At 40.5% G+C, this 27,034-nt stretch overlaps 2 protein-coding genes across 3 annotated transcripts; one reads left to right on the forward strand and one right to left on the reverse strand.

Annotated features, from left to right (window-relative positions):
• Positions 1-2,795: 2,795 nt before the first annotated feature.
• LOC117506689 (mucin-3B) lies at positions 2,796-5,318 on the forward strand. Its single transcript, XM_034166242.1, has 9 exons — positions 2,796-3,076; positions 3,237-3,361; positions 3,613-3,677; positions 3,786-3,991; positions 4,136-4,298; positions 4,388-4,552; positions 4,643-4,713; positions 4,823-4,914; positions 5,032-5,318. The coding sequence occupies exons 1-9, from the start codon at positions 2,800-2,802 to the stop codon at positions 5,074-5,076; spliced, it is 1,209 nt and encodes a 402-aa protein (XP_034022133.1). The 5' UTR covers positions 2,796-2,799; the 3' UTR covers positions 5,077-5,318.
• Positions 5,319-13,574: 8,256 nt separating this feature from the next.
• errfi1a (ERBB receptor feedback inhibitor 1a) lies at positions 13,575-25,324 on the reverse strand. Of its 2 annotated transcripts, none has more exons than XM_034166238.1 (4): positions 25,121-25,324; positions 16,947-17,152; positions 16,725-16,813; positions 13,575-16,431 (listed from the first exon to the last, which is right to left on the reverse strand). In XM_034166238.1, exons 2-4 carry the CDS (start codon positions 17,096-17,098, stop codon positions 15,332-15,334), a joined length of 1,341 nt encoding a protein of 446 aa, XP_034022129.1. In that variant the 5' UTR covers positions 17,099-17,152; positions 25,121-25,324; the 3' UTR covers positions 13,575-15,331. The 2 variants fall into 2 exon arrangements, with proteins under 2 accessions (XP_034022129.1, XP_034022130.1); XM_034166239.1 differs by lacking the exon at positions 25,121-25,324 and adding an exon at positions 24,810-24,915.
• Positions 25,325-27,034: the final 1,710 nt, after the last annotated feature.

Raw genomic sequence — 27,034 nt, forward strand, 5'->3', positions numbered from 1 at the left:
ATGACATCTCAGTCAATCACATCATCCACTCTGTCCCAACATACCAGTACTATTGGAATACCAACACTTCTGTCCTCTATTGAAACAACAAACATGTCACCAACAACTTCTCCAAGTATTTCACTAGCACAACCAAGTTCAACAACAATCCCACAGCCTGAGTCAACAATTACAGTGTCAACAACTATTGTTCCCACAAGTGAACCAACAACAGTGAAGCAGACATCATCAATTCCAACAGTGAGCACACCACAAACACCTTCAGCAACGCCCCCGTTGTCAACACAGACAGTGACAGCGACTGTGACAAATGAATCGATCAGATCATCCACTTTGTCCCAACACACCAGTACTATGGAGATGTCAACACATCTGACTTCGACTGCAACAATAAACATGTCATCAACACCTGCTCCAAGCACAACAATACGACCAAGTCCAACAACAATCCCAGAGTCTGAATCAACAATTACAGTGTCAACAACTGTTGTTCCCACAAGTGAAGCAACAACAGCGAAGCACACAACATCAGTTCCAGCAGTTAGCACACCAGAAACATCTTCATCAACGTCCCCATTGTCAACACACACAGTGACAGCGACTGTGACAAATGAATCAATCAGATCATCCACTTTGTCCCAACACACCAGTACTATGGAGATGTCAACACATCTGTCTTCGACTGCAACAGCAAACATGTCACCAACACCTGGACAAACCACACCAATGCAACCAAGTCCAACAACAATCTCAGAGTCTGAATCAACAGTTGTCATGTCAACAACTGTTGTTCCCACAAGTGAACCAACAACAGTGAAGCAGACATCATCAATTCCAACAGTTAGCACTCCAGAAACATCTTCAGTCACATCCCCATCATCAACACCGGCAATTCCAGCAACTATGACATCTCAGTCAATCACATCATCCACTCTGTCCCAACATACCAGTACTATTGGAATACCAACACTTCTGTCCTCTATTGCAACAACAAACATGTCACCAACAACTTCTCCAAGTATTTCACTAGCACAACCAAGTTCAACAAAAATCCCACAGCCTGAGTCAACAATTACAGTGTCAACAACTATTGTCCCTACAAGTGAAGCAACAACAGCCAAGCAGACAATATCAGTTCCAACAGTTAGCACACCACAAATACCTTCAGCAACTTCCCCGTTGTCAACTGTTACCAATGAATCGATCAGATCATCCACTTTTTCCCAACACACCAGTACTATGGAGATGTCAACACATCTGTCTTCGACTGCAACAGCAAACATGTCACCAACACCTGCTCCAAGCACAACAATACGACCAATTCCAACAACAATCCCAGAGTCTGAATCAACAGTTGTCATGTCAACAACTGTTGTTCCCACAAGCGAACCAACAACAGTGAAGCAGACATCATCAATTCCAACAGTGAGCACACCAGAAACATCTTCAGCAACATCCCCGTTGTCAACCCAGACAGGGCCAGCGACTGTGACAAATGAATCGATCAGATCATCCACTTTGTCCCAACAAACCAGTACTATGGAGATGTCAACACATCTGTCTTGGACTGCAACAATAAACATGTCATCAACACCTGCTCCAAGCACAATACAGCCAAGTCCAACAACAATCCCACAGCCTGAGTCAACAATTACATTGTCAACAACTGTTGTTCCCACAAGTGAACCAACAACAGTGAAGCAGACATCATCAATTCCAACAGTGAGCACACCAGAAACATCTTCAGCAACGCCCCCGTTGTCAACACAGACAGTGACAGCGACTGTGACAAATGACTCGATCAGATCATCCACTTTGTCCCAACACACCAGTACTATGGAGATGTCAACACATCTGTCTTCGACTGCAACAATAAACATGTCATCAACACCTGCTCCAAGCACAACAATACGACCAAGTCCAACAACAATCCCAGAGTCTGAATCAACAATTGTAGTGTCAACAACTGTTGTTCCCACAAGTGAAGCAACAACAGCGAAGCAGACAACATCAATTCCAGCAGTTAGCACACCAGGAACATCTTCATCAACGTCCCCGTTGTCTTCGACTGCAACAATAAACATGTCATCAACACCTGCTCCAAGCACAACAATACGACCAAGTCCAACAACAATCCCAGAGTCTGAATCAACAATTGCAGTGTCAACAACTGTTGTTCCCACAAGTGAAGCAACAACAGCGAAGCAGACAACATCAATTCCAGCAGTTAGCACACCAGGAACATCTTCATCAACGTCCCCGTTGTCAACACACACAGTGACAGCGACTGTGACAAATGAATCGATCAGATCATCCACTTTCTTCCAACACACCAGTACTATGGAGATGTCAACACATCTGTCGTCGACTGCAACAATAAACATGTCATCAACACCTGCTCCAAGCACAACAATACGACCAAGTCCAACAACAATCCCACAGCCTGAGTCAACAATTACATTGTCAACAACTGTTGTTCCCAGAAGTGAACCAACAACAGTGATGCAGACATCATCAATTCCAACAGTGAGCACACCAGAAACATCTTCAGCAACACCCCCGTTGTCAACACAGACAGTGACAGCGACTGTGACAAATGAATCGATCAGATCATCCACTTTGTCCCAACACACCAGTACTATGGAGATGTCAACACATCTGTCTTCGACTGCAACAATAAACATGTCATCAACACCTGGACAAACCACACCAATGCAACCAAGTCCAACAACAATCCCAGAGTCTGAATCAACAATTGTCGTGTCAACAACTGTTGTTTCCACAAGTGAAACAACTCAAATGACCAATGAATCTATCAGATCTTCTCCTTCATCCCATCCATCTTCTGCACACACAGCCAGTGTTTCACCATCAGTGAGTGTTTCCCCATTTACCAGTTTCCTATCAAATTCAACGGGAATCACGACCTCTTTCACCACTCCTCAGTGTCACTGTCAGTGTAATAGGGGTATCTGCATCTTCAACATGACACTTGGTAGATGTCAGTGCCAGTGTCAAGAGTCAATCTATGGAGATTCCTGCTCTTTTGGAAATAATGAGATTTCTCCCAGTGTTGGTAAGAAACTAAATCACCTCCTTTATAATCTGTTGTTCAATGACAGTAAATGTACATGCTTTGAAGGCAGTCAATTTTTTTTCTATGTTGTCCATTGTTTTCATGTTTGTGCTACTATGGTAGTCATAGAAATATAACATTATTCTTTTCTTCTTTGCAGATACTGGAGCAATACCAACCCGGAAAGCAAAAATTACATTGACAATCAGTGTAACATTTGAAGAGGAATTTTATGATTTAAGCTCACCTCAGTCCCAAGCATTTATTCTTACATTAACTAATGAGGTGAAGATGATGATGAAGAAGACAATGTTTAGCTAAGTGTCAAGAGTGATGAGAAGCTGAGATATAACAAAATGTGTATTTTATGTATGGTCACAAATGCAGATGTTACAAATGCCATATTCACTGGCTTTTATATTTCCAAAAATGAATATGTTTGCTCACCTAGCAAGATTTTAAATGAAATTTAATTTCACACTGTGAACATGTCAGTAATTGTACTCAAACAACATTTGTCATGTTCCCATTTTCAGTTGGAGCCTCTCTGCAAAGAAGCAGATCCACAAAACTTTAAGTCGCTTACAGTCATCAAGTTAAAGTAGGTTTTCATATCATTCATATAATATACATTTTTTTTTGTTTAAATTTTTTTTAATCCATTTGAAGCTGTATTTTTTAATAATATCTTGCTGCTCTGTTGCTGTAGCCCTGGAAGTGTCGTTGCAGAGAGTGTCGCAGAGTATGGATACGCAAACAATGAAAGTCAAATCCAGTTTGTCAACACAGAAATTGGTGGTGTGCTGAATGACATCCTGAACAACACCAACACGCTCAGTAACATTGGTCGTGCCTTTGGTAATAATGCAAGTGTGGAATTTAATGAAGTGACACTGCAGCCAGTTGTCATTAACAGTGAGTTTACACTATGTTGAATGTCAATGTCCATAAATTTTGGACACAAGTGCTTCTTGTTTTCAGGTCTTACAGATTTCAGCAATATTTGAAATTTTGCTTTCTGAAAAATAATAAATACACTCCTTTACTCTTCTTAAACAGATATAACAGACCTGGAGCCTTACATTAATTGCACCCAGTATGCTAATTACACTGCTATGATGATTACCGATTCCTGGCAGTGTGCTGGACCGTGCAAAACAAATCCTAACTACTGTCAACATGGCGAATGTCTCAATCAAGTATTCACAGGACCTATATGTCGGTGAGCCTCTACTCTTTGGATCCTATCACTTGTAATGGTCATCGTTAATATGCTTCGATTAAATGAACTAATGAATTTCACAACCTCAGGTGTTTTGAGTTCAGCTTGCAGCAGTTTTATGGACAGCGGTGTCGCCAGTTCAGTTGGGGTCCAGGTTTCTATGGAGCTCTATTCGGATCACTGGCTGCAGCACTTCTGCTCATTATCATTATTGTCACTGTTGTTGTGGCCCGGAGGCAGCGTACAGGCATTTGGTGGGCTATGACACCCCTCAGAAATGGTTAAGAAGGTGTTTTTAGGATTTTTTTTCATTCTGAATTAATGAAATCATCTCTGTGTTTTAGGAAAAGGCGTGGCTCCTTTCACAGAAGACTCTCTGTGTTTGATGAAGATTTCTTTGACTTTTCAGATACCAGTGCGTTGTCTGCTTTGTCACTCACCAGTCCTGTGTATTTAAAAGTAATTCACTCAACAATTTTTTAGCAAACATCATACTCACTAAATGATCATTTTCTTTAACTCAGGTCTCAGTGTCAATTCCACCATGGGACTTCCTGGCAGGTACACTTCAGTGGGTTTTATGCCACATCTAAAAAATGTTGACACAGAATTTCAGGTATTCTTCTGTACAGTTGTGTTCCATACTTTACCTATAAATCTCATTCAACCTGTTCGACATGATTAAAACACAAAGTCAGGATCATGAAGTTCTTTCCTTCTTCTATTTGTACAGGTCGCAGCAAACCGTCCAGACACTTTGAATGTCAGCGTTCGATGAAATTTCAACAGGAGTTTTGTTTTCATTGCACTTTTCGTGTCATATGCACAAGGTGTGAACAATCTGCTGTTATTTATGTCTCTATTTATATTATTTGTTATGTAATCTGGTATAAATGTATGTAAGTTCATAAGTAATTTGTAGTGTTGCTACTTTAACCATGTTATAACAATTCATTGCTTTAAATTTTGGGTTTGCTTCAGCATGCCATACTACAGCAGTGTCATCTCAAACTGTTTGTGACCTGGTATCATCTGATGCAATTATTTTCTGACTACGTTTCAAGCTGTCGAGATTTACTATAATGTTTGCTCACATTCAGCCAAAAGTTTTAAAACATGTTGAAAGTGCATTTATTTAAAAGTGAAAAAAGTAAAAATGTCAGTCAAATTGCTTAAAGCGGTTTTGTTTACATCTCACACATGTGACAAAAACTACATTTATAGATCATACACATGATCACAGTGTTGTAATGTTGTTACAGGTAGTATTCGCTGGTGAGACAGCAGTTTGCAAGTACTTACAAATCTGACATTGTACTTTTGCACTTGATTTTTTTGTAGATTTTGGTTTAAATGATAGGATCTGACCCTCTAATGAAGAGTTGGACACCAAAATGGTGAAATCAATAGCTTCTTTTATTGTAATATTGTAAAATTTATGTCTGCAGTATGATTTAAAATTCTCTTCACCGGTGGTAAATGTCTGGTTTGTCTGTCTACATCTCGTTTCCACATACCATATGTGTTATGTCCAAACATACCTGATATGCTCTCTGGTATTCAATACAAGAAATACACTTCATTACGGAGACCACAGCAGCCATGAGAGGCTCATTTTGTCTGTTTTTCATCACCCAGTTGAACAGAATAGGTACTGAACATGCCCGAATATAGAGGGGGTTCAGGGGTTCAGGGGGTTCGCCCCCCCGAGAATTCTGCTGATTTTTTTCTGCTGATTTTTTTCTGATCTGGATATCAACCTTATGTATTTTCTTTTCATTGATAATAAGCAACAAGCACTAACTGTTACACAGCTATTATCACACACCCTCAAGTTTCAATTTCCTCTGCCAGAGTAATCCCTTAAGTGATGAAAGGGGGAACTGCTAAATAAACTTTTCCCATGGGGGTTAAGAATTTTTGCTCCCTGGTCCCTATCCTCCTCTGATATCAAACAGATTAGTAGGCTTGTAAATACCCATGTAGACACACAATTACACTTGTCTGGTTTGTAAAAACATGTTTGTATGTATAAGCTGAGAAATAAAGGGAGCTTCTCCTTCCTGTTGCAAATACTGTAAAGGTGCAAATATTTGCGTGGGATTTATTATGCAAATTTCGCGAGATAAACAAGGTCGCCAAATTACACTCAACAAAAATATAAACGCAACACTTTTGGTTTTGCTCCCATTTTGTATGAGATGAACTCAAAGATCTAAAACTTTTTCCACATAGACAATATCACCATTTCCCTCAAATATTGTTCACAAACCAGTCTAAATCTGTGATAGTGAGCACTTCTCCTTTGCTGAGATAATCCATCCCACCTCACAGGTGTGCCATATCAAGATGCTGATTAGACACCATGATTAGTGCACAGGTGTGCCTTAGACTGCCCATAATAAAAGGCCACTCTGAAAGGTGCAGTTTTGTTTTATTGGGGATACCAGTCAGTATCTGGTGTGATGCAGTGTAACACATCTCCTTCGCATAGAGTTGATCAGGTTGTCAATTGTGGCCTGTGGAATGTTGGTCCACTCCTCTTCAATGGCTGTGCGAAGTTGCTGGATATTGGCAGGAACTGGTACACGCTGTCATATACGCCGGTCCAGAGCATCCCAAACATGCTCAATGGGTGACATGTCCGGTGAGTATGCCGGCCATGCAAGAACTGGGACATTTTCAGCTTCCAAGAATTGTGTACAGATCCTTGCAACATGGGGCCGTGTATTATCCTGCTGCAACATGAGGTGATGTTCTTGGATGTATGGCACAACAATGGGCCTCAGGATCTCGTCACGGTATCTCTGTGCATTCAAAATGCATTCAATAAAATGCACCTGTGTTCTTCATCCATAACAGACGCCTGCCCATACCATAACCCCACCGCCACCATGGGCCACTCGATCCACAACACTGACATCAGAAAACCGCTCACCCACACGACGCCACACACGCTGTCTGCCATCTGCCCTGAACAGTGTTAACCGGGATTCATCCGTGAAGAGAACACCTCTCCAACGTGCCAAACGCCAGCGAATGTGAGCATTTGCCCACTCAAGTCGGTTATGACGACGAAGTGGAGTCAGGTCGAGACCCCGATGAGGACGACGAGCATGCAGATGAGCTTCCCTGAGACGGTTTCTGACAGTTTGTGCAGAAATTCTTTGGTTATGCAAACCGATTGTTTCAGCAGCTGTCCGAGTGGCTGGTCTCAGACGATCTTGGAGGTGAACATGCTGGATGTGGAGGTCCTGGGCTGGTGTGGTTACACGTGGTCTGCGGTTGTGAGGCTGGTTTGATGTACTGCTAAATTCTGTGAAACGCCTTTGGAGACGGCTTATGGTAGAGAAATGAACATTCAATACACGAGCAACAGCTCTGGTTGACATTCCTGCTGTCAGCATGCCAATTGCACGCTCCCTCAAATCTTGCGACATCTGTGGCATTGTGCTGTGTGATATAACTGCACCTTTCAGAGAGGCTTTTTATTGTGGGCAGTCTAAGGCACACCTGTGCACTAATCATGGTGTCTAATCAGCATCTTGATATGGCACACCTGTGAGGTGGGATGGATTATCTCAGCAAAGGAGAAGTGCTCACTATCACAGATTTAGACTGGTTTGTGAACAATATTTGAGGGAAATGGTGATATTGTGTATGTGGAAAAAGTTTTAGATCTTTGAGTTCATCTCATACAAAATGGGAGCAAAACCAAAAAGTGTTGCGTTTATATTTTTGTTGAGTGTAAATACCGCTATTTTAATACATAACGTACATATACGTACATATTCATAATGTAAACACGAATATTAATACCGCTAAATACGAGGTCTGTTAGAAAACTATCCGACCTTTTTATTTTTTGCAAAAACTATATGGATTTGAATCATGTGTGCTTGCATCAGCCAAGCTTGAACCTTCGTGCGCATGCGTGAGTTTTTTCACGCCTGTTGGTTGCGTCATTCGCAACCAACAGGCAGGTATAAAGTTTGCATTAATGTTATCTTGGTTCTTCCTGGGTGGTTCTTATGGCAACTGATCCAATCCCAAGCAAGGACTATTTGTATATAAAAATGTATTTCCTAAAATGATACATTTTGGGTTTCAAATTAAATTTATGTAGCTTTTTACCCCTCGAAATCCTCAAAAAGCTTCTGCTTCGGGGGGCTTCGCCCCCCACAAGGGCGTTGCCCCTCAGCCCCACCGGGGGCCCTGTGGCCCACTGGACCCCCAACTCAAGGATTTGAACCCCCCCTTTCACATTCCTATATACGGCCCTGCTGAACATTATAGAGGCTGAAAAAAACATGAAAAATTCACCTCTTTGAGCTGCAAAGCGTAGCATATTCACAATGTGGTAAACTCCCTAAACTACTTTATTTTCACTTCTATACAACTTGAATGTCAACATTCAAGCAACATACAATCAATCGCTCATTATCGAACATCAAATATCGTCAAGGCTACATGCACAGACGTACCATCAGAGGTTCCGAATTCGATAATGTAAACTGTCAACTGGTGAATGCTAACGTTAGCCAGTTTCTCATTTTTGGCTTGAGTTACAGTTTAATCTAATAATGTTTGGATAAAGCTATCATTTACCTTGCCTAGCATTAGCTAATAAAAAGTGCTGAAGTGATTAAACCACACCCCCTTGACAACCGCTTTACTTGTTCTACACAAACTGTTGCTAGGTAGAAAAAAAAAATGAATGCCCCCACAACAGTCCTGTACAGGCCTACTTTTCCTTTGAGCCAATAATGAGACAGGAAAGGGGAAATCACTGTCAATCTGATTATGTGGAAAGTTGCAATTATTTTGCATGTGACTTTGAGGAATTGTGCGAGCTAGCATGAAAGAAAAAAGTTACAATGTAATGTTAAGTATTTCCCTTCTCAGGACAGATCATTATTCCGATTATTCTCAAGTTAAAAACAAAACAAAAAACATACAATAACAGTGACTACATTTACATGCAGCCAACAACCCTTTCATAACCGGAATAATAGCAATAACCCGGTTGCGCACAGCCATGTAAACACCCACAAAAACCCGAATATGCTCATATTCCAGTTTTTAAAAACCCGAATATGACCCCTGGGTTACTCCTTTTCTAACCCGAATATCAGGTCATATAAATGCGCATCGGAATATCCCCATAGAAAGGAAGATTATTTTCTGTTCTGCGCATGTCCCATCCGCAAGGAATCTTGGTCTTTTGAGTACGGCAACTACTTGTATGCGGCGCGCGCAACCCACTGGACACCACAGAAGCAGAGGTAAACAAGTATGGGGAAATCCAGATGCAGCAGCACAGCACCACACTTTTGGAGCGAGGAGGAAACCGAGTACTTCATTAGTATCGTGAAAGACATGAATATAATGTCTTTTACTGACGGTAGAAAGTACCGAGATAGTGACATTTACAAGAAGGTGGCCGAAAAGTTATGCGAAGCAGGATTTACACGAACGCCAGACCAAATCAAGCACCGGTGGAAGATGTGCGCCGCTGTTTAGATGGGGATATTCGAAATGATACCAATGACCACGTATACAGGAGTAACTCTGTCTGCTTAAGCATGTAAATGGGTTATTCCTAATGATTCAGAAACCGGAATAATGACCTTATCCCGAATATAATAATGTTTAAAATTGGAATTATGCAATATTTATGGTGTTTCTCCTGACTCCTGTCATGTTAATTTGTTATGGATGTGGTTGTGTTTTTATCTGTATCGTTTGTTTTCTCTTTTCTTGTAAGGCACCTAGCATGAGTCCAAGACAAATTTCCCTGAGGGGACAATAAAGTGTATCGTATCGTATCGTATATTAATGGCATGTAAACGTAGCCTGCATGGTAGCTGGCTCAACTAGTGTAAACGTAGTACTGTCAGATCTGCCTTAGCTAGCTTACCAGAGATGCATGAGGTATTTTATGTTGCTGTAAATTGTGTTTGTCAAGAGAAACTGCTGTTCTTCCATCTGTCATTACAGCAAAACCTTCCACGTCCTCAGACTCAAGAACTGTAAAACTCTCAAAAATCAAACTTTTTATACATATTCATACTGGGAGGTCAAAGCTCTTGCATGCCAAAAACTCATGCATTTCTGACATTTATAAACAGCTTTTTTTTTTTATACTGAATATGCTCACATCACATGCTAGATGGCGACAAAAGCTGCCCAAATGTGCAGCAAGGTCTCAACTGTGTATTTATTTGAGAAGTTAATTTTTCGTGAAAATGAGATAGGCTGATAGTCAGAAATCAACTTACAGTTGTGTCCCTTGCCCTTATGGGCAAGTTACTTATTTCCTAATTTTTTATTTTATTTTATTGCTTGCTGTACTTTGTTGTTTGTTATTAATCAAGTCTTTAAAAAAGTGTCACAATACAATATGTATAGCATCCATGATAACCAAATTCACAAGAACTAGTTTTGAAGACTGAGCCAGTGTTATTGAGGGGAGAGACAAAGCAGTGTACATTTAGCTGTATTTTTTTCCAACACATTTTGGCACTACTGACTTGAAGATTACAAAGTACATCGAAATTTCTATACTGTTAGCAATCAAGCCTCTGACAAATTAGCTAACCTGTTTTTTTAAGGATTTTTGCAAACATATATATATATATATATATAGATATATATATATATATATATAGATATATATATATATATATATATATATATATACACATATAGTGAATGTCGTTGGGGAAAAGGGAGCTTAACATTTATTTGAAGCTTCTGCATGTCCATGAGTTGTTCAGGTTGTTTGTCTCCATGTAGTGGCTGACGTCACTTTACCCAATGTACTTTATTTTTACACTAGTACTCTGGGTCCAGTACAATTTAACTAGATGTGCCGCAGCTCCAGTTAAATAGTTACCATTAAAATAATAATGCATCAAAACAAAAAAGTCAATGTTTATACCTTGTATCGTATTAAAATTATTCTTAAAATCTGAATTATTTATGCAGTCTTCAGTCACACTGCATGTTTAATTTTTTTTTTTTTTTTAGTGGACGTAGCCTCGAAAGCTGCTTTGAGAAAACCCACAGAGGTTCCAAGGAACTATGAAACTGCACAGCTTGTGCTTGATATGAGCCTGCAAATGTTGTATGCCTTCATACAGATATTTATATAACAAGTTGATTATTACCTTTAAGAATGAGTGTAAAGGCTCTATTGTTATGTTCCTTATTAAACAGGCTCATGGTAGACCTTCAACACAACAGTTTCGTGCAAGGACCAAATCTGTTTGTCACTTACCTAGCTGAAGAATAAATATCTTGTTGAACACAGAATCCAGTATGTTTTTTTAAGTTTCTACATTTCAAGTTTACATCAAGGCTGCAAAATCAAAGGGTAAAAATTTAATTTGTGATTAAGTCTGCAATGGACACCATAAATATATGAGCCAGGCTCAAAAACACTTTGGCACCACACACCAAAATAACTATTTTAATACAAGCTATAAGGTGCAAATTGTGCCCTCTAGGTTAAATGATGATGACAGGTGCCATTCTGCTTGGTTTATTATATGTTACTGCCATAATACACCCAGGAGTCAAGCCAGCCCCTTTGTTCACAGCGCGCTGGTCTGCATTGATATGTCCTGCCACAAAAACAGCATTGTATCGACAAATGCCCGTCCACTTGCATTATATGCCCACTGTCAAGATACACCTTCATGAAATTCCTCTAGGTATATTAAAGTTTATTAGTCACTGCGTGATTTTGATGAGTTTCAGCAATGATGTTCACATTCACAAATACTGTATAATAATAATCTTACTCATTTACCCATCAAAACAAATTTTCTTGAGCAGCAGGTTGCTGTTGCCTCACATCAAGAAGGCCATGGGTTTGATTCCCACCTGTGGCCTTTCTGTGTGGAGTTTAAATGTTCTCCCCGCGTTTGTGTGGGCTTCCTCCCACATCCAAAGACATGCAGGTTCGGTGAACTGGAAAGTTGTCCTTAGGTGTGTGCAGGTGTGAATGTTTGCTTGTCTGCATGTGGCCCTGCGACAGACTGGTATCCTGTCCATGGCTTCCCCGTGACCCTTAACTGGAGTAAACAGGGATAGAAAGTGGATGGATGGAACAACTTTTCTTCATCTTCCTTACTTTAGAAGAAATGACATTTATTTAAACAATTTACTTGTCCAATTGTATAAACACTGATGTTCAAGACAAAATAAAGAAGTGTGCAGGTTATCAGTAGTAGCTGTATTCATTACTAATAAAGCAGGGAGCTGTAATGAGAAGTAAATTTGTACAAAGCACCAGTTCTTGCTGCAGTCTCACAGAACTTTCTGAGTTCTGATTGCAGTCTGACATACGTTTGGTGGAAAGTTTGCACGTTGTTCTCAAATGTGCATAGCTTTTCTTCAAGCACTCAGCTTCATCCACGATCTATAAACACACACACACACACACACACACACACACACACACACACACACACACACACACACACACACACACACACACACACACACACACACACACACACACACACACACACACACACACACACACACACACACAGGAATAATTGGTCATTCCAACACCTATAAGCATACCCCCTGCTTCATATATTATTGCAGCATTTTTCTATGATGTGCTGCAGACTGTTAGACGGCAGGTAACTATTGAGGTGGTAAGCCATTTTTCACAAGTAGTTGGTCTCTTTCATTGACATCCTTACAGTCGGCTCACCCACATCTGATGTAGGTGAATAAATCTACAGTGTTGGAATAACAATCAGAGCAAATTTTTAAATGGTAAGTTAAGTCATTGTAATTCCGTTACCACAGACTTGCCTTGGTTCAAGTGTTTGCTTGTGGTTTCAATCTAAACCCCTTATGTTCCACAAAGAAACTAATGTACAAGTTAAAATACTGAAAACGATTGTGGTGGATATTTTGCAGGTGTGGCGAGTCATTTTCTCTCCTTACGTTTACGGCACATTTAACCACAAGTCAAGAGTAAAGCACTTGCACTACTGTTGAGCCCTGAAAGTCGTTGGGTACAAAGCTGGCTGCTAGAAAGCATCTAAGCTGTCATGCAGGAGCAGACTGTGTCATAACCAGGAAGAGGAAGGTACTATACTGTACTCCTGTCAGTCGAACCATTGTAAGTCACTCTTCCCTCTCTGGATGGCGGCCAGTCACAATAAGGCACAGCATGAGGGTGTGTGGGTGATAAAACAGGCCAAACAGCTGAGTTGAGTGTTTGCTGACAGATTCGAGAAACAGAAAGATCATAAATAAGTCATTTTATTCAAAGACTATATACTCATCAGCTATTCAGGACAACAAATGGAATTGTTAAATACTGTACACAGCATACTGTAGTCTCCCAGTGCATGTCTTCACCACAGCAGAGAAGTTATTCCTCGATAACCCAGTCTTCCTTCATTTTTGTTTTTCTAAGACATGCGAATACCTTAAGATTAAAAAAAAAGTATCAGTGTATGATGTAAACATTTGAGACATTTAAGTCAAGCCAACATCATGTCAGCAAGCTCGGTGAGCAGGAGGGAGATATGTATATGTATTTTTTAAAAAGTGTACTTCAAAGACCGTTTGACCTTAGCAGTTATCTGTTTGCCCCAACTGAACACCACGCTCGATATCAAGGGTTACTTCAATACATGTGCTACATCGTCCTGATGTTTCTTGAACAATCTACAACAATAAAATTTATATATTTTCTCAGCTGCCAGCAGCCAAAGTCTGTCAGACCACACCCACTGCGATCATGTAGGGCAGGAATGCATGAGCAGAACAGGAAAGTCTGAGTCAGGCAGGTAAATGCTGCATGGTGTGTCTGTGTTAACAGGTTAGCCTGTAAATTCAGTATGGATAGCTTGTTAGCATTGGTTCTAAATTGCTACTTGGATTCAAATTTTGGGTGAGGTCACGTGTGCAGCTTCTAAATGTCTTGCAGGCTTTGACGCTGGGTTATAATGGGGCGTATATGAAATATAGGAGTAATAAAAAAGGGAGGTAGTAGTTTGAGGATAAGCAGTTCCAAGCAATAACTCACAGCTTGACCAAAAATGGGCTCCTCAAATATCACACATTCACCTAACGTCCAACATGCCAATTTCCTTGCAACAAAACACACCTGGACACTGGAGGAATAAAAAAAAAAAAAAACAGTGCGTGCACATTAGAAGCCAGGCGCTGCTACTAAGCAGAGCGCAGTAACAAGTATGAATGATTTTCTACTAAATTGCAGAAAGTCAGAAGAGCTGTTCATATGCATATCTCGTATATCTACAGAAAACTACACGTGAGCTGCACTCGACATTCCACTCAAATCACGCATAGCAACCAGCAGTGCAACTGCATGCGTATGCCGTGTTGTGTGTGACACAAATGCACAAACATAGTAGTATCCTGAAATTTCAACATGGCAAGAGAACAGTATGTTTTCATGCATTCATAAAGCATTACCCACATACAGTGCAAAAGACAAAAGGGGGGATTTGCACAAAAGCATCCTTCATTTTGGCCTTGTATTTAAACTTCATCTATAAAGTGATATGTGGTTTCTTTACTGACCTATTGTCCCTTCTGAGATGCAAAAGGAGCCTCAAAAGGCCCCAAATGCACCTCACAAAGCCTTCTCACCTTTTCAAAACACTATGCATGTGAGGTTCAAGGCCTGCTTGCACCTTCTGACTGAACCACAACAGCAGTAAAATGGCACAATATTAAATGTCGTGAAGTATGAATTCATATCAAAAATAAGCTCTACAATGTTGAATTTTGTCCACAATCTTTAGTCAGAGATACAGTTTTTAATTATCTTGGTCGCAATTGCGAATCCAACGTCACCAGTAACTAAATGCAATGCGCACATACCCTGTTTTCAGACTATATAAGGGGTATAAAATAAAGCAGCAGTTTACAGGGTTGTCGATGTCCGGGTTCCCCCGTCTGTCAGTGGTTTGTACTCGTGTACAGGAGAGTCATCTGCTACTATGACATGTCCAAGCTAAAATGTCTCAAACAAAAGACACATGTGCTTTCCTCCTGGTGTGGCAATCCCAGACCAAGTCCGATACCTCTGGTTCACACACTGTGGGGCTGTCTGGAACCTGAAGATATTTTTCTTCACCAGCTGTGTCCGCAACAGCAGGCCGCTGAGGCAGAAGAAAGTAATGTGTGTTGCTGACTTTCTTGCCATTCTCTATGATGGGCAGAATGCAGGGGGCGCACTCACCATACTGTCTTGGTAAACCCCGGCAGCTCACATACTTAGGATCCGGTGCAAAGCTTTGCGTTGGGGGCATCACGCCATTAATGTATGTTGGGAGGCTCTTTGGGCTGGGGGTGCGGGAGCTGCTTTGGGACAAGGGTTCTCTTGGGGGTACTTTGGGTGGTTTGTCCTCATCACTAAAAGCCCCAGACGAGACCTCTGCTGACCAGCGGCGATAGTCTACTGTCTTGACTGTTCGTGGAGGGATGGGGGGTGGCACCTCAGGTTTATCCATGCTCTGAGTGTGGTGTTTGTGGCAGGTGGGTCGCAGCAGCGTAGGTTTGTTCAAAGATCCAGCTGGACCAGAATGGGAGCGCCGTAGCCTCCTCTGACCCCTATCCTGCAGCCTGTGGCAGATCAGTGGTTCGGATTCTTGTCGCTGTGGCTCCTGCTGTTCCTGCACTTCCTGTAGAGGCTGTGGCTTGTGCTGGTGCGGGTTTGGTGGTGGTAAAGGCCCATCATAGTAAGCATAGTTAATCTGCCCGCAGTCCCTGAAGCTCCGTCTACTAGAGATTCCATAGCGAAAAGGAGACGATTTGGGATATTGATCAGACACCAGGCAGCAGCTCTCATCTGAGCTTGTGAAAAATTTTACCTCATTGTCCATAGCCTGATCAGGGGATAGATCCATTTGTGGAGGGATAGGGGGTAAAGGTTTCGAGCATCTGCCTGGAGTTTGTGGTGGACTGCTGCACTCGTACACTGACAGCCTTTGGAAAGAGGGGACCACCTGGTCATCGTCAGCAGGACTTGTGGTGGAAGGTTCAGTTCTAAATGACAGGGAGAGATGGGAGGGTCTGGATTTTTTAGGAGGTAATCTCTGTGTGCTGGGGCTGTGCTTCTTTTCTGACAGAGAGGAAAAAGAAAATGACATCCATGTGTATAAGATGGTATAGTTTGTAAATGATGTAAAGGAGTTCAACTTCACTATTTTGTACAAAAGATATAACAGTTAGCATGTATATTTTCACTGTCCCAGTGGGACAATCAGAAGTCAGGCGTTCTACATCTTTCTGGAAAACCACTTACTGTATCAAATACATATCCCATGACTCAGTACCACAAGAAAAGGATCTTTGTTTCGAATATGTATCCATTACAGTTGGTGTGTATTGTGCAGATGTATCTCACACACTTACTCTCATAGCTTTGATACGATGGAGGTAGTCCCTGTTGTTGGGCGCGAGAACTGTGATCCATGCATGCAGTGTCCATACAGAAGTAGACGCTGTTAATAAAGAAAATCATTAATGTAACAGAAGCTTGAATGAGTAAACTGAACCATAAAAAAACAAACAAACAAAAAAGTCATCATAGAGAAAAAAATTTCTTCTTAAAACTCCTGAAACCTGAGCACTCACTTGTCCAGCTCATGGCGAAGGGCCCAGAAGGGTTTGGATCCAGCCATGCTGTTACAGTAGCTGCCCCGGAGGAAGGGGTTTTCTATGGGAAAAGCGATCTCCTGGGCAGTCAGGCCCACTGTGGACATGCTCCAGGTACCCTCGGGTCGCATCAAAACCAGGAAACACTCAAATCGCCCGGCTGGCTGCCTCAGCTTCTAGTGTACCTGAAAAAAAAAAAAAACAGCTGAGATGTAAATGATGGTGAAAGAAAGCTAAAAGGAAAAGCAGATTAAGGGGTGCAGGACATCGAGTAACACTGTTACAACCTTCAATGTTATACCTCCCCTAAATGTGACAAAACCCAGAAATTTTTTATTCTCCACATGAGATAACAAAATAAGGCATTTCATGTCATTTTGTGATGTCCTGAACCCATTCCCCCCAATTAAAGTTGTACTTCCAGCAACTTTTGAAATCCCAGAATAGTAACATTAAGCACTGAACTGAGAAAGTTGTATCAAAACTTCACCTCATCCCAAAATGTTACAACTTTTGGGATTTCAAAATTTTCTGCAAGTAAACCTTCATTTGGTGGAATCGATTCAGAAGATCTCAAAAGATTCTGCATTTTGCACTCTTAGTTGGGGGACAAATGTTGCAGCTATTCTGACTGCACATCTTATATTCTCTCTGGGACTCAAGAAAAGAAGAAAATGGAGATTATTACAGAAAACAAATTATAGAAATAGTTCTGTCCACTTCTGCCCGCCACCGGTACAAGAACAAGTAATCACTTATGCGTTTGTGCATGTATGGTACCATAGAAATGAGACAATCTTTTATAATGAGGAATAAACAAAAGCTCAGTTTGACAGGACTTTAATGGCACGTACACTAATGCACCGGCTAGAATATTTTACAAAAAAATAAGACGGAGAAGAAGTCTTTGTAAAACTGCTGCTATGTATTTTTATTCTTCATGTCTTAAAGTCACATTTAGGTATTCAACTGGTAAATATCAAGGATGTGAACTCATCGCCTTTGTACCACAAAACTCAACAACACCCTCATATTAAAAACCACCTAATAAGGGTTTATTTTGCAAAGCAAAACACTCTGGTTCTGACTTATATACAACAACTAATAAGAAAAAAATGTATGTTAAGGCAGTTACACCTTTGATTATGCAACCCCTTATTTTATTGGTGTTGAATGTTTCCTACACTTTACGTATATTCTATTTAAGCGTAAGACAGCAATCTTATGTGTCATGTTATTATATTTAATTACATATTCATAGATGACAGCTCTGCATTCAGTAAGTTTAATTTCAAAGCTGAACTTTGTGCTTGTGCAGCAGAGGAAGGACCTCCTCCTACTACCTGATATATACCTGATGTTGCAACAACTAATGTCTAATGGTCTGAATGTTCAAGTCACACCACGTATGTGTTATTGCTGTGTAAACAATGTATACCATATTCTGAGGGGAACACTGATATTTGCAGTCATAAATAAACAGAAAGCAAACACAGTTGTTGCTGTTTTGCCCCCTGTTGAATTATCCTGTTCCCTACGACCAGTGATGCCAATCCGACCACTTTTTTTAGTAACGAGTAATCTAACGCGTTAATCTTTCCAAATCAGTAATCAGATTAAAGTTACTTCTCCATGTCACTGTGCGTTACTATTATTTTTCATTGTGGGTCGATAGCAGCATTAAACTTGGTCTGTGGGCAGGAGGTCGGGGTTCGACTCAACTGCCCACTTTAAGCGAGCTGTGAGCTTTTCATCCACGGTTTTTTGCAGCTGCTCGACTCGTCCTCACCTCTTAAAGCGCGGTGATCAGCACACCTGCACTGAGCTTTACAAAGACATTTTTATACTTTTTCCCCTCCTTTATTTAGAATTCTGAGCTGAGCCGCTCCGTATCGTCTCGTTAAAAACAGCTGATCCTCCGCGACGCGTCAACAACTAACACTATTTTCCAAATGCACCTAAACTCTCTTTCTGAGGACCACATGATGTGAAAACGCAATAAAACTTTCTTACCTGTAAATCTGGTCCTGTTTTCTACATAAATAAATGTTATCCATTCTTTGTGCTCAAACACCAAAGCAGGGGCGAATCCAGATGGAATGGGGGCGTGGGGCAGGGATGTGCCCCCCTCCCCCACAACACCCCTAGATTAAAGGTCCAGTTTTGAAGCCGTTTTTTACTACAACTACTAATATTGCTTAAAATAATAATAATTTCGACAAGTAAAAAGTTTAGAGAGTTAGAATTTAATAGTTACATTTCTAAACAATGTAGGTTTGAAATTGCAAGTTTTACTGTTACAGTGCTGTCAACAGTTAAATATGAGGTCAAGAAAGAGGTCTTTATTTTACTTTTTATAAAACTATTTATTTTCATTGAAGTCAAGAAAGGGTGACTATAAAGTGAGTTGTTGTCGGCAGCTGGGGAAAGTAATTAAAAAAGTAACTAGTAATCTAACTTAGTTACTTTTACAATTGAGTAATCAGTAAAGTAACTAAGTTACTTTTTCAAGGAGTAATCAGTAATCAGTAAGTGGATTACTTTTTCAAAGTAACTGTGGTAACACTGCCTACGACACATGTAACATACATGCACATAGTGCACACACATACCCAGCATTGACTGAAGGCTTTAAATATGAAAATCATAATTTGATATGGATGAACATTTCTGAATTGTCCAGCAGGTGGCAGTGCAGTAGTCTGGAACAATGTTCCAAATGTGTGTTTCAAATGTTTCGGATTAGTGCTCCGAGTTTGCCATAAGTAATTTGCATTACTGATAAAAGGTTTTGTTATCACCCCCATTTGCAGTTTAACCCATCGTTTAAAACTGGATTTACTTTAATATTTGTGCTGCATATTCCACCCCGTATTTGGCGATGTAGTAGGCATCATATCCCACAGTAGCAAGTTAAAATTTTTAGGTCACGTGAAGGCAGGCTCTGCCTCCAGCAGGTGGCAGACACATCTATGGTGTATTACACAGGCTTGCTCTTTCATTCTTTTTGATCTGGTGCATCAATGGTCACCAGATGCATTAGGGTTTATCCTCATTATATGTTTTTAAATTTGGTAAGATACAAGATGATAGCATTTATTGTTTTATTTTTAGTTATTGCTTACAAAAGCTGGCTGGTATGGACTAACCCACCCACTCAGCCACATTTATGCTGTACAAGCCCTATGCCGTTACCAGGGAACAGTACCTAGAAAGGATTTATTTTCTTTATGTTATGGGGTGGACTCCGTGTTGAAAGCCACAAACAGTACTACATCCATAAGAGGGTATCTTTGCATCATGAAAACCTCTGATAATTGCACTAGTTTCAGCACTGTTACTCCTTTCCAAAAGAATGGAGGAAACAGGTGCATCTACATTCACCATATGCTCGCACACCCAAAAACACGCTGTCCTTCTTGTGATGAAGGAGCGATGACTGAGAAGAACAAGGCTCCTCGCTCCTGGTCTCCTATGACCCATATTTATGTGCTGCCCTGACAGCTGCTGAGAAACAAAGCTCTAAAACAACAGGAAGCTCTGGGCATCACTCTAAGCCAAACTGCCCAACAAGGCATGCAATTCCTCTGCCCAGGGCCATCGATTTGGTTCGGCGAGGACGGGAAGCAACATGATCCTTGATAATGAACCCCCAGGGGATACTGCTTCCTCTTGCAACAGGTGCAAAGACAGTTCATCCTGGCAGTTAAGCACAGAACCATTTACAGGCAACAGGATTAAACAAATGATGTGTAGTCATGCAGCACATCAGCTCTCGTATGGAGGACTTTTTAAGTCAAAGCAGTTGAGTAGACAATGTATGAGTTTTATGCATTGTAAACCTCACACTGGAATTTCTTGCAATCAAATAATCTTTAATTGTTTGGATTGAACTTTCGTTATTTCAAAACAGTTCAGCGATTATATAAATACATTGTCTCAAAATGAACTGAAATAATACATTAGATTAATGCCCATTAACTTAAGTTCAAAGAAAAGTCATCAGCATACTTCCCAGCATTCACTATGTGAGCTCACGTTGGGTGATAAAGTAGTCACAATAAGACATTTACGTCAATAATGATGTTAAGTGTTGGGCAATTTTACTTGATATGGAGATATCTAACAGCTTGTTCCATAGCAGAAATATGAGAACAGCTAGTATTTGGCTTGTCAGAGCTACTGGTGGTGAAGAAAGACCCGGGGCCTCATGTACAAAGATTTGCGTGGATTTCCTACTGAAACATGGCATACGCCAAAAGCCAGAAACTGGCATAAGCACAAAAATATTCAGATATATCAAAGTGTGCATAGACATGGATCCACACACATTCAATTTGTACATCCCACTGAACGTGGAACCAAATTCCTCCCTGGCCACGCCCCATTTAAATATGCAATTTTATGTAAATAGACCCTTTAAGCAGAGATTCCACATGCTGTCAGATCAGACATGAACATAGGAAAGAAATTATACTATAGATGACTGGAAATTACAGGGAGACACGCAGGGACAGTTTATTCAGTGCGCTGTTAAACGGATTAATCATGAAACTGGAAAAACATTTGTGGGAGCTACAGAGTGTGTGTGAGGCCAACACGCAAAACAGCGGGCACACACTGATGTTAAAAAGGTGAGGCATGCCTCCGCTGACAGTGTGACATTCACAATTTACACACACGTTTATTGACAAATACGGAACACAGGAACACCGTTAAGAAGCTTTTGCAGCTCTCACCATGGAGCAAAATAAAAAAAACCTTAATAATCATAATAATATAAATAATAAACATATTTGATGCGTATATGCCCAAATGTGGCCACGCTCATTTACATTTGGATAAATTACACAAATACATTATTTACACACAAGAAGCTACATAATTGCCCCTTGTGGGATTAATAAAATTGTTTGATTGAGCAGCTGCCATTGCGCACTGTGCCAAACACCAGCATTTGCGTATCGCATACGATGTGAACATGTGTGCAGTCAATAACTCCGATTACATGGAAATCGGCTCTCGCTGCAAATGGCACTGGATGACTTTCTGATGATTGCGTTCCACACAGCTGGCATGGCTCGGCTCAAGGTTGACTGACACACTCCTGATTGATTGGGTAGCTCACGGTGAAATGCCCCTGTTTCCAGGAAGTGCAGTGTGATCAGCACCTGAGTGGGCACAGGCAACCTCCTGGCTTGTCGCTGTATTGCACTCTGGGACAGCCACAGTTCTGCGCACAACTCCAGTAATAGTGGCCTTGACAATGAAAATCGGTCTATGAGCCAAATATTGTCATTTGCAAGTTAATCCTCACGTTCCCTGAATACACGCTCACGTCAGATTGCACCATTTGCAAGGCCCTCTGACACTAAGGCAGCAACTGTTAGTGCCATTTTATGCATCACTTTATGCATGGTTTTATATAACTGCAAACACGTGAGTGTGTTAATTGCTCATCATTGTGTCGCTGATGTGCACATCACTCTGAAGACTTCTTGTTTTCACACTATTAACGGTTCCCAGCGTCACCTCTATGTGTCGGCAGTGGAACAATAGCTGTAGAAACGGGCATACACCAGCCAGATTTTTGCGTGACGCACCGTACATTTCCACGGTCATTTCACTTTTGATACATCTGAACGTTGGCATGGAGACAGATGTACGCCACATTTTTGTGTGTAAGCACGATTTGTATATGAGGCCCCTTGAAACTAATTGCTTCTGACTTCTTCCAATTTTTTTTTTTTTTTTTTTTTTTTGCTTTGGTTCAACACTGAGGGGAAACATAAAAAGCGGTGAATGGGGCAAGGAGCATGAAAATGACTGTTACAGTAAACTCGCATCATCGTCTAAAGCTGAAGACATTTTTGACAAAAAAAACAATAATCAAAGGGTTATTGCTGTTCTTGTACTTAAAGCAGGATAACAAAATAAAAACAGGGAGACTCCATTGTATGAACTGAGACCGACAAAACCTTATTTCTGAACTATCCATCAAACAACTTTCAACAGGAAAGGTACATCTTGCACCCTGACTTTTCACAATAAAACAATGAAAGTGCAGCATTATTAAATAATATGCTAAATATCAACATATAAGCCCCAAGGCTCGTTGGTGCTGATCTGTAGATTCCACAGTGTCAAGCTGATGAGAGTCTACAACTCCCCCTGGATGGATGCCAGTCCGAAGCAGGTCACTTCCCCAGCTGGGGCTGGTACCTATTTACAGCTGGGTGGACTGAAAGAATGTAGATTAAGTGTCTTGTCCAAGGTCACAGACAGGCAGCATGAGTAGGATTTGAACACAGGTTCAGCTCCTTACCCACTCAGCTACCTGCTCTACAATATTGATCAATATGGAAAAAATATTGACCATATATTTTTAATCATCATACCCTCAGCCTAGAAGAGTTATTTTCAACACTGAAGATGAATTATAAGATATAAATTAGTTTCTTATTTTACATATCAATATTAATGTTAATGAAAGCCAGAAGGGCATTCACGTTGTTAAGGTAATAATGGCAAACTCTCATTACTTCTGCCAACCAAAAGATAGGAGAATCAAAGCCCATTGATGTCATAAGGGTGCCACATTAAGGACAGAGATAAAAGGAAAAATTCTCAAACAGATCTGGATCAAAGCCAAAATTTAATCAACTCTTACCTACCCTAAAGACCATCTCGCTACAAAATTCTGTAATAATCCATCAACCACTACTTGAGTTGTCCTTCTTCTGACAGACATATGAGCACTTCAACTAATCTGTGAGTCGGTGTGGTAATAATTACTAACTGTGAAGCAACTGAGTACCCATCCCCATACACTTAGCTAAAGATACTTGCAACAGCCTTATGAAAGTACAGAATGTACACTAGATGTTTTTCACATTTCACTGCTATGCAGATGGATTTAGACGGACATAAACCACTGCCTTTATAGAGATGTCCAGTAAATTGTGCTTTATCTCCTGTCTATACAAATGCAGTAGGGTAGTTTCGCAAAGTGGCAAAATGTTAAACAGCAAAAAGCTATACAGCAGTCCTAAACATGTCACCAATCTGATACACTGTATTCCCCATATTAACCTCGGTATATACAATACTGTGCAAACATTTTGGCTAGTTGACTTAAAAACCAAACTTTTGATATATATTTTTAAACTGTTTGTTTTTTCTTTTAAAATGCCTAACTGTCCCTGTTCTCACAAAAATCTTAAAAAAAAAAAAAAAATCATTTTGTGACTTAATTTTCAAGTTACATGACTTCGTTGTCATTTTTGGGGGGGTTTAAAACACCGGAAAACACAAAGATAGCTCTGAACTGATTATAGGAAACAGTGTTATCACCCAAAATAAGATATATGTGGTTTTCAAGGTGAATGATGTTGATATACAGTTACTGATTTGTAAATGTATGCTACATAGGAGCTTTTCATAATTTTTTTTTAAAGGATTTTCCTTTCTAAATCTGGGAAAACATTACAGAACAGTAACAGCAAATCCGACTCTTGTGAATACACAACTAAAATTCGAACCAAATTACGGTATCAACTGAATTTTCAACCCGGTAAACCGACCTGTAAATTGAACTTGTAATAAATAAAATAAAAAAACTATTTCACGGGCCACACGCAGCACATGTGTTTCGCAGTGACATTTGACAGCACTGTCGTCGTCACGCGCAGCCCTTTGAAGGGAGGAGTTCACGCCCCTGCAGCGGTTTCCTAGCAACCATACCCGCTCTACCTGTGCTGCAAGCAAACAGCCGCACACCCCCTCGATTTACCGGATTGAGATAATAATGGTTAAAGGCCCTGTAGCAATCCGGTGACTCACATTTGGCCGGGCTTGTAATGATGATACACAATGACATGTTACTCCTCTATTGTTTCAGCGGAAAAGCCACACAGCGGTGTTGTAATTGTTAGAACAAATAGGGGCTGCCGGCTTGCAGTCGTTTAAGGTAAAGAATCGCAATCGTTGACAGTTCCGGTCCTAATAAACAAATAAACAAACATAATTTGCTCGCATAAATAAATAAAATACATGCTGCTGTAAATAAAGGTAGCTTGGCTTAAAGCTGCATGTATGACTGCTATCACCAAGATAGAAATCAATAAAGGCAGGTTTTGTGGGCTGTAACTCACCTAAATAAATTGGCAGATATCCCTCCGCTGACTGGCCCCTCTGTGACAAAAATATAGCTCCACGGTTTCTGTGGGGGCTTGACGCAAGCTTCGGTGTTCTACTACATCAGGAAGAGGACGCCAGCGATTTGGCAACACTGCGGCTCTAATGTGACACTTTTAGATAAGTCTTGGTGTTGTGAGCGATTTCTTTTAAGCTTCACTACACAAAGGCGCTGGCCCCGCCTGTGCACACGCGCCTTAAAGGCGCAGAGCTCGTTTATCACCCAGACCCCCCCCCCCCCCCCCCCCGCTGTGCTCTGACTGCAGTCATGTTTAACCTGTGTCATTTACATGAATTCCCGCCTATTTGACAGAACCAGAAGTAAAGGGTTATTACTTTTACTCGTATTAGAAAGCAGTCATTTACCAACTGACAGAAAACCTTTTAAAATTTTCAGGAAAATGAGTAAACATGACATTTTGGCAATCTCAGGTTCAATAGTAATGATAAAAACATATTTGGGCAAACAGAGGAGTTTATTTCACATATTTAATTGTTACAAAATGATACTTCAGTTATTTAAAATGTTATGCGTATCAAGCCTGCTCATCATATTTGGGTTTGTGATGTTGCTAAAATATGTGAACTTTACCTATTCTGGGTTTTCATGTATCCCATAATCCCTTGCGTGCCAGAGAGTTGCTGCCGTCAAAACAACATAGAGAATCCACATGATTATACTACAAAAATGTAATTTTTTATGCTTTTCATCACGTTAATAAGAGACTGCTGCATGATACCCTGAAAACTTGCTAAAACAATTATAACAAATAATCCATGTCTGCTACGTTTAATCTGCGTGGAATTTAATAAACACAAACCAAATTTCAGACATATTATATATATTAGTCTGGAACAAAGAGGACAAACAGTGTTGTAAAAGAATAATCAAGATGTTAAAGAGCAAACGTCACTTTCCCCCAAAACGACATGATCAGGAAGTGAGTGTAGCTCACCGCAGCTCCCACTGAAAATAACGGAGAGACAGCCTGTGATTCTTGCATGTTTACATAAAACAAACACAATAACAATGTCTATAAACCAAGAGAATATATTCATGAGAGTTTTAGGCGCAATATAAGAATAGTTTTATGCTGCATTGTTAATGGTGTTGTCCATGTGCAGCAGTTAAAGTGCAGCGTGATCAGAGCGTCTCAATGCAGTTCTCAATGTTACTGAGATCTCGCAGAGCGGCGACCTCTCTGAGGTTTTGCGGGATTTGAAACCTGAAAAGGGCAAATAGAAAGATTCAGCAACATTGATATCACTGTTTTGTGATGAAACTGTTTTTATTTAATTTTATTTATTTATTTAGCACAGTAAATACGAGGTCTATTAGAAAAGTATCCGACCTTATTATTTTTTTCAAAAACCATATGGATTTGAATCACGTGTGATTGCGTCAGCCAAGTTTGAACCTTCGTGTGCATGCGTGAGTTTTTTCACGCCTGTCGGTTGCGTCATTCGCCTGTGAGCAGGCTTTGAATGAGGAGTGGTCCACCCCCTCGTCGATTTTTCATTGTTTAGGAATGGCTCAGAGACTGCCGCTTTGCTTGCTCAAATTTTTTTCAGAAACTGTGAGGGACATCAAAGTGGACACCATTCGAGAAATTCAGATGGTTTTTGGTGAAAATTTTATGGGTTTCAAAAAGATTATGCAGTGTTACTGTTGCTTTAAGGACGGCCCAGAGCGACTGGTGGTGCGCCGCGCACCGAAGCCGCCATCGACAGGCTGAGCGACCATTTCATTTCTAAAGGGATGGCTGTATGGATCCGTGACCATCGTGTGCAATTTCTCTGGTTATCACAAGAGCTGGACATCAACCATTTTCTGGCAGATTTCACTTTTAACAAGAGGTGTGCTGAAAAAG

Source organism: Thalassophryne amazonica, chromosome 3 (genome assembly GCF_902500255.1).
Source record: "Thalassophryne amazonica chromosome 3, fThaAma1.1, whole genome shotgun sequence".
In the NCBI taxonomy this organism is placed as follows: Eukaryota; Metazoa; Chordata; class Actinopteri; order Batrachoidiformes; family Batrachoididae; genus Thalassophryne; species Thalassophryne amazonica.